Here is a 13180-nt window from a genome sequence, read left to right as displayed (position 1 = left end):
TGGTCACACCATGATATTGTTTCTTAAAAAAAAAAAAATCTTAACATCATGATATTGTTTCTTAAAAAAAAAAAAATCTCAACATGGCAGGGCCAGCAGGTGGCATGGTAGTTAAGGTGCTGGACTTCCACATGACCAACTGCAGTTCAAGTCCCGGACCTGTCGGCTTGAAAATCACATGAGGTGAGTGTGTGAGTGCATGCCCAAAGTCCCAGGAAGAGAAGGGATTGTGGGGCGGCCATCTTTGCTGGGGAGCGATTTCTCATTTTCCCTGTCATTGTCCCTCTGTCTTTTTCCAGAAAGCATATGTACCGTATGGCAAAAACCTTCAAAAAAACCAATTGCATCTCATGATTTTAAGCCAATATATATTTTTCAAATCAACAGCTTTTATTAATATGATGACCGTACCCTGCTGCTATGTGTCAGGCACGTCATAAAAAAAAGCAAATGTGGGGCCAGCAGGTGGCATGGTTGTTAAGGGCACTGGACTCCCACATGGCTGAACACGGTTCGAGTCCTGGACCTGGTGACTTCCTTTCTCACTTTCCCTCTCTCTCTGTTTCTCATTCTGGCCTTCTCTGGTCAAATTAAAACAAATAAATAGTCAACCACGGTTCGAGTCCTGGACCAGTGGCTTACACTCACACTGAGCGCGTGTACTTGTGTGCCCAAGATCCCGAGAGGAGGATGGAGGAGAAAGGACTGCAGCATGGCCACCCACCTCAGGGGGTGATTTCTAGCTTTCTGTCTCTCTCTCTCTCTCTGTCTTTCTGGTGAACACACAAGCCCTATAGCAAAAAACGCTCCAAAATTAAATTAAATTAAGTTAAATAGAATCATTCTTAAAAAAGAAAAGAAAGCAAATGTTGGGCCTGGCAGGTGGTGTGGTGGGTTAAGGGCACTGGACTCCCACAGGGCTGACCATGGTTCAAGTCCCAAACCTGGCAATTTGCTTTCTCACTTTCCTTCTCTCTCTCTCTCTCTCATTCTATCCCTCCCTAGTCAAATTAAAATAAATAAAGTTAAATTAAATAATTCTTCAAAAAAATAAAAAAAAAAGAAAGAAAGAAAGCAAACGTGAGTGCTCCTTGCTCTTCCTGTCATGGCCTACTGGGGCCTGGTGCGGGAAGGCACCTGGGGAAGGAGCCACCCACATGGAGACAGATGGTTCAGGCCCTGGGCAGCTCGATGGCAGGTCTCTTTTCATGCCCCTTCAGTTTTAACCAGAGTCCTCTTCCTCGCCCTGTGGGAAAGCGGCAGGACCCAGTGCTCCTCAGCCAATGCAGGTGGAGGTCTCTGCCTTAAATGTTTCCATGTGACGCAGAACCCACAGGCCCACAGGCCTCTCTGCACTTCCTGTGTGGGGTTCAGACACCCGACTCCCCTCCCTGCCTCAGGTGCCTGCTTCGGAAAATGGTGAGTCTCCCTTATAAAGCTTCCCTCCTCATCTTAGCACTGGGAGCAATGGCCCCAGGGCCTTTTTCTCCAACACATGTTTTGAATAAATCTTCTGGTGTCTTTTTCAGAAGTAATAACCTGACTTGTCTCCGCCATCTTAGAAGAGGAAACATCCCATGAGAGAAAGATGCAGTCGGGCACTCTCCGGAGAGTTCTGGGTCTCTGCTTCCTAGTAGGTGAGTAGGGCGATGTTTCTCCAGACCCTTGGAAGGCCACAGCCATTCCCGGTGCTGCCCAGGGGCACCAAGGAGCCTGGATTACGAGAGGTGTAAGAAACAGTGCAGAGTCAGGGTGGGGGGCGAGCTGAAGGCTCATGGAGAGGAAAGGTGCCCCCAGTGCCTGGGAGACTCTTCACAGAAAAGCCAAAGAAAAGCCGTTGGAATGATCATATCTATTGAAAGAAAAAAAAAATCTCTCTTTTACCAAGAATAAGCTCGTCTGTCAGTGAACTTACCCAGCCCTTAAGAACTAGCACACAGAGATCAGAAGAGTAAGTTCCACTCTTTGTCTGGGGAGACCAGATGGTTGAACCCAAACTTTCCATAGTTGGTCTAGTAACTTTGAGACATTAAAACACCTTCGCATTTTCAGTCTTTTTCTGGTGGCCAAGAGTTTTCCAATAGTTTAGCCCTTTTTGAAGCAACATAAGACAGACATTGATAAATAACTAAGAGTGTTTACGTATCTCCTATGAGGTACATAGAACAAAGGAAAAAGTTATCAATTTATGAAGTGCCAGATCCAGTGTAAAGAAAAATGCCTTTTAGACGTTGACTGATTTCATCTTTACCTCCACCCTGGAGAGGTGGTGTTATAACCCCTAGTTTGCAAATGAAGAAATTGACGCTCAAAGAAATTAAATGCTTTGTCTAAAGCCACAGTTTAGTACGTGCTGCAGCAGGCCTGGGGAGCCAGGCGGGACTGTCTCCGGGGATGTGGTGTGGATGGTGGGCACAGGTGGAACGGCTCAAGATGTCTTATTTCAGAGACCTAGGAAAATGCCATCAAGCCGGGACACCCATCTCAGCACCACAGCCACGGCGTCTCCACTTTCTGCTTCATCTTGGCTTTCTTCCATCTTGAATGTGCACACGGTCATCTGAGATCTTGTTACAATTCAGCTTTACTTCAGGAGGCCTAGAGAAGGGAGACGGGTCTCCATTGCTAACCAGCTCCCAGGTGTATTCATCTGCTACCTGTCCAAAGTGCACACGGAGTAACAAGGGTTAGGATGTAACCCCTAACGGAAGTGGGCCAGGCATTTTTGTAAGGGGTCTATGGCCTAAACTATGCTTTTCCTTTAAAAAATGTGTTTTATATAAAAAAGAAAGACTCTCAAAGACCCAAGCACCCTTAGAGGTTTGGCATGATGAGAATGTGCTCTTCTGCTCTGGGGATGGAACGGTGGGGAGAGTGTCTTAACTCACATGGAGGCTGCTGATGAAAAAGAGGTTGAGGCACGCAGGAACCTTCAGTCAGTGCAGGGAAACGGGTGACGACGAGAAACCTGTCACTGCTGAGTGAGGGACTTGGAAGAGCCCCACGAAAGCGTGAGCAAGCTCTTCAACGCACAGGCTCTAGTGGACACGTAATCGGTTCTCAGATATTTCCACCTCCATCTCAAGCAGAAGACAAACGGAAAACCTGAGCCATCAGACAAGCAGGAGCCAGAGATGGAACAAGAGCCCCAACATGTGTACCCAACCAAGAGCTTGTTTTTCTGCCACAGAGACCACTTTTCAAAATGGAGGCTTCGTTGCAAAATCCTTTTGCAAAAAGGAAAAGCAAAATCCTTTTCAAAGAGCAAAAGCTCACAAAGCAGGCCCCACTTTTTCTAACTTCTGCTTGTCAAATAGCATGTGTACATTTTAACGTTAGATGCTGCCCAGCTCTGTTTCCTCCCAGCTTGCCCGCGAGCCTCTGGTCAAGACCCAGCCGTTAAGGGTCACTTTCTGGGGTATCAGAATGACTACGACCCAGCATGGCTGGGGAAGGCTTCGGGTTTTATTTGGTCAGACTGGACCATAGCCCTTTTCTGCTTGGAATTGCGGGTACCCACGCATTCACTAACTTTTTTTTTTCTTTGTATTTATTTTCTAGTTGGCGCTTGGGGAGAGGACGGTAAGATACACATTCTTTGTTTGTTGGGGAATCAGCCCAGTGCTCTGTGTATTTACGAATGGGACTGTCTCTAGCCCTTCCACAGAACTTCCACAGAATCAGGAAAACGAAGTCCCTACTGTCTTCTCTTCTGCCTCCTCCTCGGAAGTCTGGAGATATTTCTAGCTGAGGAGAGAGAAGCAGTAGAGATCGTAGGAAATAGGAAGTGTTTACTATCCAAAAGACAAATCGTTCAATTAAATGGAAAGGGCCAATAGTTTACATCTGTTTTCGTTTCGTATTTGATGTGGGATTTGCAGAGAGTGGGCGGCCAGAATGCACTCTGGAGAAGCCCCCGAGGCAACTGTGAGCATGTGTTCAGGACCACATGTCTGAGTACTCCGAACGTGTGTGACAAGAGTGGGCCTGTGTGCACACACACACGAGTGGGCCTGGCCTGGGCTTGCTTTCTCAAGCACAGTGGTAGAGTCAGGACTATTCCAACATGAGATGCCTCCTTGTTCACTCCCAACTGAGTAAACCGGTGTTGTGTTTCTTTGTTTGTCTGTTTTATTCAAGGTGTTTTTTTTTGCCACAGAGCATGTGTGCTCACTAGAGAGAGACAGAAAGAAAGAGTGAAAGGGAAAGTGTGAAATCACTCCCAGGGGGGATGGCCATGCCACAATCCCTTCTCCTCCTGGGATTTTTGGGCACACACGCACACACGTCCAGTGTGATTTTCAGGCCTCTGGGTCCAACCCCTGAACCTCCATCAGCCGTGTTGGAGTCAGCACCTTAACCACCATGTCACCTGCTGGCCGCCCGTGTTGTGTGTAAAGGTGACCTTCCGCGGCACTGCCTAACCTTAGTATCCTTAGAGGCCTTTGCTGTAAACAGCGATCAGGTATTTAATGTAAGACAGAAGGCCCAAAGAGATGCTCGCAGCCACGGGCATATGAAGATTCAGGGCTTCTTAACCTGTGGGGACAGGGTCTGATCTTGTGGTTGAGCATAGGAAGATTACTAATGACTGCTTATCATTTCCTTTTCAGATAACGACAAAACTGGTAAGAGGCTTTTCAGTGTATTCAAATGTGGAACCAATGGTCCCATGGGACAATCACAGTAAAGAACACTGACAAGTAGTACCAGGAGGGGAGACAGCTGTCTTCAACGGGATCCGTGTGAGGTGCCACCTGCTGGCAGCGGCCATGTTTGGTGATAGCTGTGCGTGCATGTATCCCTGAGCAAACCGCCAGGGAAGAACATACATGTGGGTCCCGTGTGTTTGTGTATGAACCATGAATACTCTGAAGGCAAAAATGGGGGTCTCATTCACCTGGTCCAGGGTCTGGCACACAGTAGATGCTCAATGACGTTTTTTTTTAAGTGCATAAATGAACAAACGTGTGGATGAATGCTCATTCCCTCCCCTCGGGAAGCTGTCTATTTCATGCGGGAGATGCAGAATTGATAACTAGCATGGTGCACGCTATGATGTAGGTAGGTACAGAGCGAAATGAAATATACAGAGCAGAACAGTCAACTCGACTGAGTGTGGTTGGGGAAGGATCTCTGGAGGAGGTGATTCCAGGGCTAAGCTTCAAACAAGGAGACTGTTTTTAGGGAAAAGGATATTTTAGGCAGAGGAGATAAGGTCATTTGAATCCTTGCTGGGTGGGTGTCTCTGAATAATTTACCCCCATTCTCTGTGGCATAGCATCGCTGTGTATAAAAATAGAAATAGAAATGGTACCCAGCTGGTAGGGTTGCCATGAGGATAGAATGAGCAGTTCATTTGGGGCAGAATCGTCCCCCACGCAGAGAAGGTAGTAGGTGTGTTTTAGCTATTATGATGCAGAAAGCCCTCTGACTTAGTTCTAGGCGTTGAAGTGTACTAAGCATGTACGTTCTACCTATTTCCCTAAATATTTTTGCCTGAATTTCCTCATTTAATGTTTCTAACATCCCTATTCTACAGATAAGGAAACCAATGCTTAGAAAAGAAACAGTACAATCACATATATAAATGCTTTTTACATGATACCGAAGCTCATTCTCCTAACCATTATGAAATGCCATCTCTGGGTGTGTATCAAATCTTTGTGGGCACACTTACCTCTTCACGTAGATATCCAGGCCCTTGTCTGGGTGTGTGCCAGTCTAAGCTCTAATACTGAATAGACACCAGATTTTTTTTTTTTTTACATTTTTCTCAAACATGCATATCAAAGAGGGTATATTGTCTACTTCTTTTTTTAAAAAATAATAATTTATTTATTTCATTCCATTTGTTATTGTTAGTTTTTTGTTTGTTTATTTTGTTTTGCTTTGTTTTGTTTGACCACCAGAGAGAGAGAGAGAGAGAAAGGGAAAATGAGAAAGCAAGTCACCAGGTCTGGGACTTGAACCATGGTCGGCCATGTGGGAATCTAGCGCCCCTATCCACCACACCACTGCTGGCCCCAATGCCTACTTACTTACTTCTAAATTAACTGATGACTTCTCACTGATGTCACATTTCTTTTTTTTTTTTCCTTTCTTTTTTTTTCTTTTGTGTTTTTCGGTTTTCTACACCAATGGCTCCTCCCTCAGACAAAAGAGTGAGGGTTGATCGTACTCAGAGATCATGTCAAAGAACACCACTTTTTATTGGGAGAACCATTCCTTTAAAATGTGGAGAGTGCGTCACCTCATTTACAGGTAGTAACAGAGGAAGACATGGAATGAGAAGACGTTTGGGCTCTAGTATGAGGGACTCTGTTATTTACAGGAAACATTTCTGAATAACGAGACAAGGAAGCCCAAGAGTCAGTGGTAAGGTGCCAGCTCCACGGTACAGCGGTAATGTGCTGCCCAGGAGAGGCCAGATCCCACGTGGCGACTGTGGTTTGGATCCCCCAGGCCTCATCAGCGGGACACATTCCAGGCATGCGTGCGAGTGCCCGAGATGGGCGATAATGGACTGGAGGACTGGAAGGAGGAGCTTGCAGTGTGACCAGACATTGCAGAGGGTGCTCGTTTCTTCTCTCCTCCCTCTCTCTCTCACACACACACACGCATGCACACATACTTGCATATGTATGCACACATTCTATAATAGATAAGTGACAAAAAAATGTAATACATAAAAGCAAAAAAAAAAAAAAAAAAAAAGATTAAAAGATGTGGAGGAGCTGGCCCAGCCCAGTTGCATGGTCAGTAGCAACCTGAACTGCAGTGCTGGAAGCCATATCGACAGTGCTTCCATCTCTCACTGTCTCTCTCTCTTTCTCTGCCTTCCTCCCTCTCTCAGAGACCACAAGTCTCAGGCATTAGTAAAATAAATAAACCTTCTTTAAAACATGAGAATGTCTTTATCTTTTTTTTAAGAATTTTTTTATTTCACTGTTTTTATTTATTTATTTTAATTTGACCAGAGAGGGACAGACAGAGAGAGAGAGAGAGAAAGTGAGAAAGCAAGCTGCCAGGTCCGGAATTCAAACCGCGTCGGCCATGTGGGAGTCCTGCGCCCTTAACCACCATGCCACCTGCCAACCCCCAAGGTCTTTTTCTTTAAGAAGACTATTTAGGTCTGTCTAGAATAAGATTCTGGATAATACAAGAAGTAAGCTTGAAAACTTCTAGAATTTTTCAGCCGTAAGATTTTAACATTTCCTGGGTCTCACTGGGTTTTGAGTCTAGATGCTCACACTGTTAAACACTCTCAAGTTGATGAACCAGAGCTATAACTATAAAAATCTCTCCTGGGCTAAGGCTATACCACTCCTTTGAGGCGTATGGCCCCTTCAGTGATGAGGTGCTTGCTGGGAATTCCTAGGGCCCGTGTCCAGTCCCAACACACACATTAACTGCAATGTAAACTTAAACCAGCGCATTTTCTTACCACTCTTTTCTGTTTTCATTTTCAGGTGATTCTAAACCTGCATGTGAGTTTATTATCTTTTTATTTATGCCTTTTCTGAGGATCTAGACTAGAGGGTGGAGGGGAGAAAACTGATTGAAAGTAACCCTAAGAACTAAGATCTTTCTGGTATTATAGTCTGAACTCTGATTTAATAAAGATTCCTGGGGGCCAGCTAGAGGCACAGTGGTTAGGGCAGCTGGATCCTACATGGTCAGCTGTGTGGCTCAAGTCCCAAACCTGGCAGCATGAAAAAAAGGTGTGTGGGTGGGTACCCAAAATCCCAAGAGGAGAATGGAGGAGAAGGGATTACGGCATGGCCATCCCTCCTAGGGGTTTCTTTCTCACTTTCCTTCTCTTTTTCTGTCTCTCTCCAGTAAACACAGGCTTCCTACAGCAACTTTTTCCTAAACAAAAGGTCTCGAATAAGAACTTCTCTGGGTCTTTCTCTGGTGGCATCCTCCCCTTCACCATCCCCGTGTCTGTGCCTAAACCCTGAGGCCACCTTTGAAAGGTTCTCTAGCTCCCCTCCTCCATACCCCGAGCCAGGAGAGGTCTTTCCTGACAAGCAGATCTAAGGCCTCCATGAAAGATGGTCGGTCCCGCATTGGGTGGGCTCCCCTGTCACTCACTCACTTTTCCTACAACGTTCCTGGTTCCTCCCTCTGACTTCCCTTCCCTTCTCTCCCTTTCCCCAGCGTACAAAGTCTCCATCTCAGGAATCAGCGTAACGCTGACGTGCCCTCTGGAATCGGATATAACATGGGAAAAAAACGGTAAAGAAATCCCCGATGACCATGAAAAGGTCCTAGTCCTGGATAACTTCTCGGAAATCGAGGACAGCGGTTATTACACCTGCTTCACCAATGAAGAGAAGAACCACTATCTCTACCTGAAAGCAAGAGGTAATTCTGTCCCCACGGCCTGCCCCCGGGGCTCTTCAGGGATGGCCGCTTCCGAAGGGCCTTCTCCACCATTTCCCCCTGACCCGTCAGTCCCGGGGTCGGTGCTTCCTCCTACACTCAGTCCTAGGACTCGCTGGTGCCACACTGCATTGGTGTGTTCTGGAATGCAGATTAAACACCAGTGCAGGGCTGTCCCGGTCACCTCAGTAGCATCAGATAGAAAATAGCTACTTCCAGAGCCGGCCTCAAAGCCTAGAGGTTAAGGAAAGCTGGATCTCATGCAGTCAACAACAGTTCAAATCTCAGCCCCGGTGGCTTGAGAAACATAGTGATTGCGTGTGCGAGTGTGCCCCAAATCCCAACAGGAAGGAGAAATGGAGGAGAAGGGGTTGCAGTGTGCCCATGCCCCCGTGGGAGGATGCTCTCTCCCACTCCCCTTCTCTCTGTCTTTCCGTCTCTCTCTCTGGTGAGCAAATGCACCTCTAGCAATTATAAAAATTAAAATGAAATGAAATATCAACTTCCCAAGAAATAAGATTAGGTCATTTGCATTGTATCATGCCCAGAATTAGGGCATACCAAATATGTGTGTGCCATTTTATCCGATGCTTTATCCAAGGATAAATTCTTCAGAAGGATTTACAAAGGTGACTTGAAGCCACTATATAAAATATCATAAGCTAAAACATAATAGCAAAAAAAGAATGATAGCTAACATTTACAGAGTGCTTATTAAGCTTCAAGTACCGTGTTGAATACTTGCCAGGGTTTTTTGTTTGTTTGCTTGCTTGTTTTTCTTTTTTTTTTTTTTTTATATAATCCTCTCAACAACCACGTGAATAAGATGTTATTTTATTCCCATTTCACTGATGAGAAAACAGAGGCTTATGAACTGAAAACACAGTTCATACAGCTAGTGAGTGATGGAGTTGGGACTTGAACCCAGGACTGTTTGACTCCAGAGCCTCTACTCATAATCACAACACGTTGCTTTTTTTTTTTTTTAATTTACTATAGGGCACTTACACTCACCTGAGAGAGAGAGAGAGTACCCCCAGTGGGATGGCCACACTTCAATCCTTTCTCCTCCATTCTGCTGTCAGAATTTGGGGCACGCACGTACTCCTGCCCAATATGTTTCTCAAGTCTCCAGACCTGGGACTCGAACCTCGTAGTCAGCCATGTGGGATACAGCACCTTATCCACCGTGCCCTGGCTGACCCTGGTTTTTTATGAAAGGGAGGGCTCCGGCTCTGGCAGATATGGGGTATTGAGAGGTGACTGGCCCTTGTCTGTCCCTTCCTCACCCCCAGTGTCCCCTGTCTTCTTTTCTGTGATCTCTCATCTCCCTCCCCTGCCCCCCCCCCCAGTGTGTAAGAACTGCATGGAGGTGGACCTGATGACCGTGGCCACTGTGGTGGTAATCGACATCGGCCTCACTCTGGGCCTGCTGCTGCTGGTGTACTACTGGAGCAAGAGTAAGAAGGCCAAGGCCAAGCCTGTGACGCGAGGAGCGGGTGCCGGCGGCAGGCCCCGGGGTAAGACTGTGCGGTTGGGGAGGTAGAGAGTCCTGCAAAGGGGGACGTCCAGCCGGGCTCAGAAAGGGCCGGATATCCACGGCTAGGCCCAAACATCATCTCAAGAAAGTCCACTGTGATGACGAATCTCAGTGGAGGGTTTCCCATCCCAGACCATGCTTCTTCCCACCCTGACATGGCAGAGACACTGAGGGTGTGATGGCCTTCCTGGGATGCCTGTCAGGGCTCTGCAGTGACCAGGCCCATCCCTGCTGCCAAAGTGCTAGGGGTGATAGAACCGGAGGCGTGCAAGCTGAGGAAAGTCGAGAAACGGTGACAGTGTGCATGGGGGTGAGGGAGCTTAGGGAGGGGATGAAAGAAAGAAAAAAGAAAGTACAGCCGAATACGAAACAGGGAGGAGAATAAAAGGGGGTGCCATCCTTGACCTGGGCCTTATGCCCCAGCCGGTGCTGCGAAGCTGGTGTTCCCTCATAGAAATGAGTGCTTTCCCTCCCTCTGCAGGACAAAAGAAGGAGAGGCCACCACCTGTCCCCAACCCAGACTATGAGGTAAGAGGATAGAGGGGGCCAGGAGGGGGAGGGGTGTCTTTCCAGGGGAAAGGGAATGGTCAGACCATCCATCTTGTCTGCCAGATACATTAAAACCCCTCACTCAGAGCTCCCAGGACAACCATGTGGCCAACCCTGCCTCCTCCCCTGGTAAAACAGAGCCATCCCAGAGGCTGCCTGGCTTCTCCGCCATGGAGAGGCAGGACTTGGGGAAGACATGCGCCCCTTCCTCTGGCTTATTCTCTGCTGGGTTTCAGCGGTGGAGAGTACCACGAACATGAGGCTAATGCAGATTCCGAGCTGGGTCTCCGTCAGCACCACCAGCACTATCACACCTGTTGGTAAAAAGCTAAAATGCTTCACTGGTAAATAGCCCAAGCCTCCTTCCCCCCTGCACCTGCACTCACACCCCCCACATTGATCTGCCTCTTGATTGGGGGAAGCTAAAGAGTTAGGCCTGGCCTAGCAGAGAACCACCACAGTGGTTCTGACCACTCGGTGTGCGCACGACCAGCCCTTAAATATTTTGAATATCACAGCAGGATACACTCAACAAATATGTATTTGTTTGAGCACCAGTCAACCGTGTGGTGTTGACCTTTGCAAGAGTGACTTCATTTAACGCTGACAAAGCCCTGAGGGGCAGGTCTTTCGCTCCTATTTTTGAAATAAGAACACTGAGGCTCACTGAAAGAACCAGCTCAAGACTTTTTTCTTTTAACTTTTGCTATAAGGCACATGTGCTCATTAGAGAGAGAGAGGGGGCAAGTGAGAAATCACTTCTCAGAGGGAAACGGCCACACCACAACCCCTTCTGCTCCAGTCTCCTTTCAGGATTTTGGGAACACACACATGCACCCAGAGTGATTGTTAAGCCACCAAATCCAGGACTCGAACCTTGCAACTGGCCATGTGGGATCCAGCACCTTCATCTCCACACCACCTGTTGGTGACAAGCCTCTTAGCCATTAGGACCAAGTTAAAATTTGAGCCCAGCTCCAAGTCCCGAGTTCTCTCCCAACCCCCCACTGCACTACAGCGAGGTCTCTGGAGCCTTTCCTTCTCAGCAAGTACCTCTGACCCAAGGTACTGACCACCCCCTCTCTTCCTCCTGCAGCCCATCCGGAAAGGCCAGCGAGACCTGTATGCCGGCCTGAATCAGAGAGGCGTCTGACAGCTCCCAGGGACACTGCTTCCCCGTGGCCCAGGTCTGGCCCCTCTCCAGGCACCCTGCTACTCCCACCCCCAGGGCAAGTCTTGGGCCCCACAGAACTGTTCCTTGGCTCGGTGGTGAACTCACTGCCCACAGCCTTGTCCCCAGCTCCCTCCTCCCTGCCCGTGCTGGTGACTAGCCCTGGGACACTGCTGCTTCTTTGTCCTCCATGAAGAGTCGTCACTGGTCTTTTGGTCTCGTCAGGATTCTGATTTCCCCAGCTCGCTCCTTCCCCTAAGGATGCTACTTCTGCCTACAGTTCCCTCCTGCACAGCACGTCAACTGGCCCCATCCCTAACTATTCCGCCCACCTTCCTAACCTCCAGCTGTCTCTTTGGCCGCCCTCCCTGGGCATATAATGAGTGGACGTGGACAGAGGTCCCTCCCCACTCACAGATCCAGGCCCAGGGCCAGCCCTGTCCCCACCCACACTGCCTCTGTACGTCACTAGATGGGTATTCGCCTCTCCATGAATGCGCCCGGCGCCCCTCAGCTGAGAGAGAAACTAAATAAAGTGTATTTGGCTGAAATAATTGCGGTCCCTCTTTTCCCAGAGGCCCTCAGACCACTCAGGTTCTCACCGCCTTCCACTAAAGCCCAGACAGGATCCCCTATGCGAACGCCATTTTCACGGATGATGGGGTGGTGTCTAAAACTCTCTTAAGAATGGTTATCAGGGGAAAGAAAGGAAAAAGAAAAAGAAAGAAAGAAAAAAGAGAAAGAGAGAAACTAACTTCTCTTAGAGGAAGCCATGGGGGTGGCGGGGTGGCCGGTGGCTGACGGTCCGAATGGAGCGTCAGTTCAGGTCCCAGGTGAGGCAGAAGCAGGCCTGGAAAGGCAGATGAAGGGAATGGGAGAGAAGGATGGAGGAGTAAGGGGGCTCCAGCACGGGACACGGTTCCACGAGCTGCCAGGAAGAGCTGCCCGGCTGGGCTGGGGAGGTGGAGGCAGGCTGTGGTTTGGCAGCCAGGATGTGGCTGCCTGGGCCCGGCGTATGGGGGTGAGAGCCTGAGAGCCGCGCTGCGGCGCCCCAGCCCTGGGGTGGGAGGGCCCTGCACGAAGCCTCCCACAGCAGCGCGGCTTGCGGGAGAGGAGCTGAGCGTGGGGGAGCTCAGTCCAGCTCCAGCGGGCAGGCTTGCCGCTGTCCCTTTCTGCACTCTGCAAGCTCCCTCCTGACCACAGGGCTATTTATGTGTGGGAGCGGGGATGGGGGGTGGTGGTGGGGGTGACGAAGGCCATTCGTGCGGAGGCCCCTCTGCCTTGCCTCTAGGCGTCAATATTTCTGCCCAGAAACCGTCTCTGTGACGCTGCCCATCACTGGCTGCTGATCCTTTTGTCTCAGTGTATTTGATCATGCCCAGCCCAGGGGAAGCAGGGCTCAGCTAACATGGGCTGAGCAGTTGCCGGCCTCCAGAAATTGCACTCAGCACCTTACATGCACGAACTCACTTCATTCTTCTAATTACTCCACAAGGTAGGCGTTGTTCTTGTTCTATAGTTGAGGATATGAA

The 13180-nt window shown here is 48.7% G+C and overlaps 1 protein-coding gene across 1 annotated transcript; it reads left to right on the top strand.

The window, feature by feature from the left end:
* The first annotated feature begins 1289 nt into the window (after nucleotides 1-1289).
* On the top strand, nucleotides 1290-12190 carry CD3E (CD3 epsilon subunit of T-cell receptor complex). Its single transcript, XM_006148841.3, has 9 exons — nucleotides 1290-1419; nucleotides 1530-1637; nucleotides 3562-3582; nucleotides 4614-4628; nucleotides 7473-7490; nucleotides 8164-8370; nucleotides 9741-9908; nucleotides 10410-10456; nucleotides 11574-12190. The coding sequence occupies exons 2-9, from the start codon at nucleotides 1589-1591 to the stop codon at nucleotides 11628-11630; spliced, it is 582 nt and encodes a 193-aa protein (XP_006148903.1). The 5' UTR covers nucleotides 1290-1419; nucleotides 1530-1588; the 3' UTR covers nucleotides 11631-12190.
* The last annotated feature ends 990 nt before the right edge of the window (nucleotides 12191-13180 follow it).

Source organism: Tupaia chinensis, unplaced genomic scaffold (genome assembly GCF_000334495.1).
Source record: "Tupaia chinensis unplaced genomic scaffold, TupChi_1.0 Scaffold000247_1, whole genome shotgun sequence".
Taxonomy (NCBI): Eukaryota; Metazoa; Chordata; class Mammalia; order Scandentia; family Tupaiidae; genus Tupaia; species Tupaia belangeri.
The sequence above is the reverse complement of the archived record's forward strand: the minus strand, read 5'-3'. Positions and strand labels throughout refer to the sequence as shown.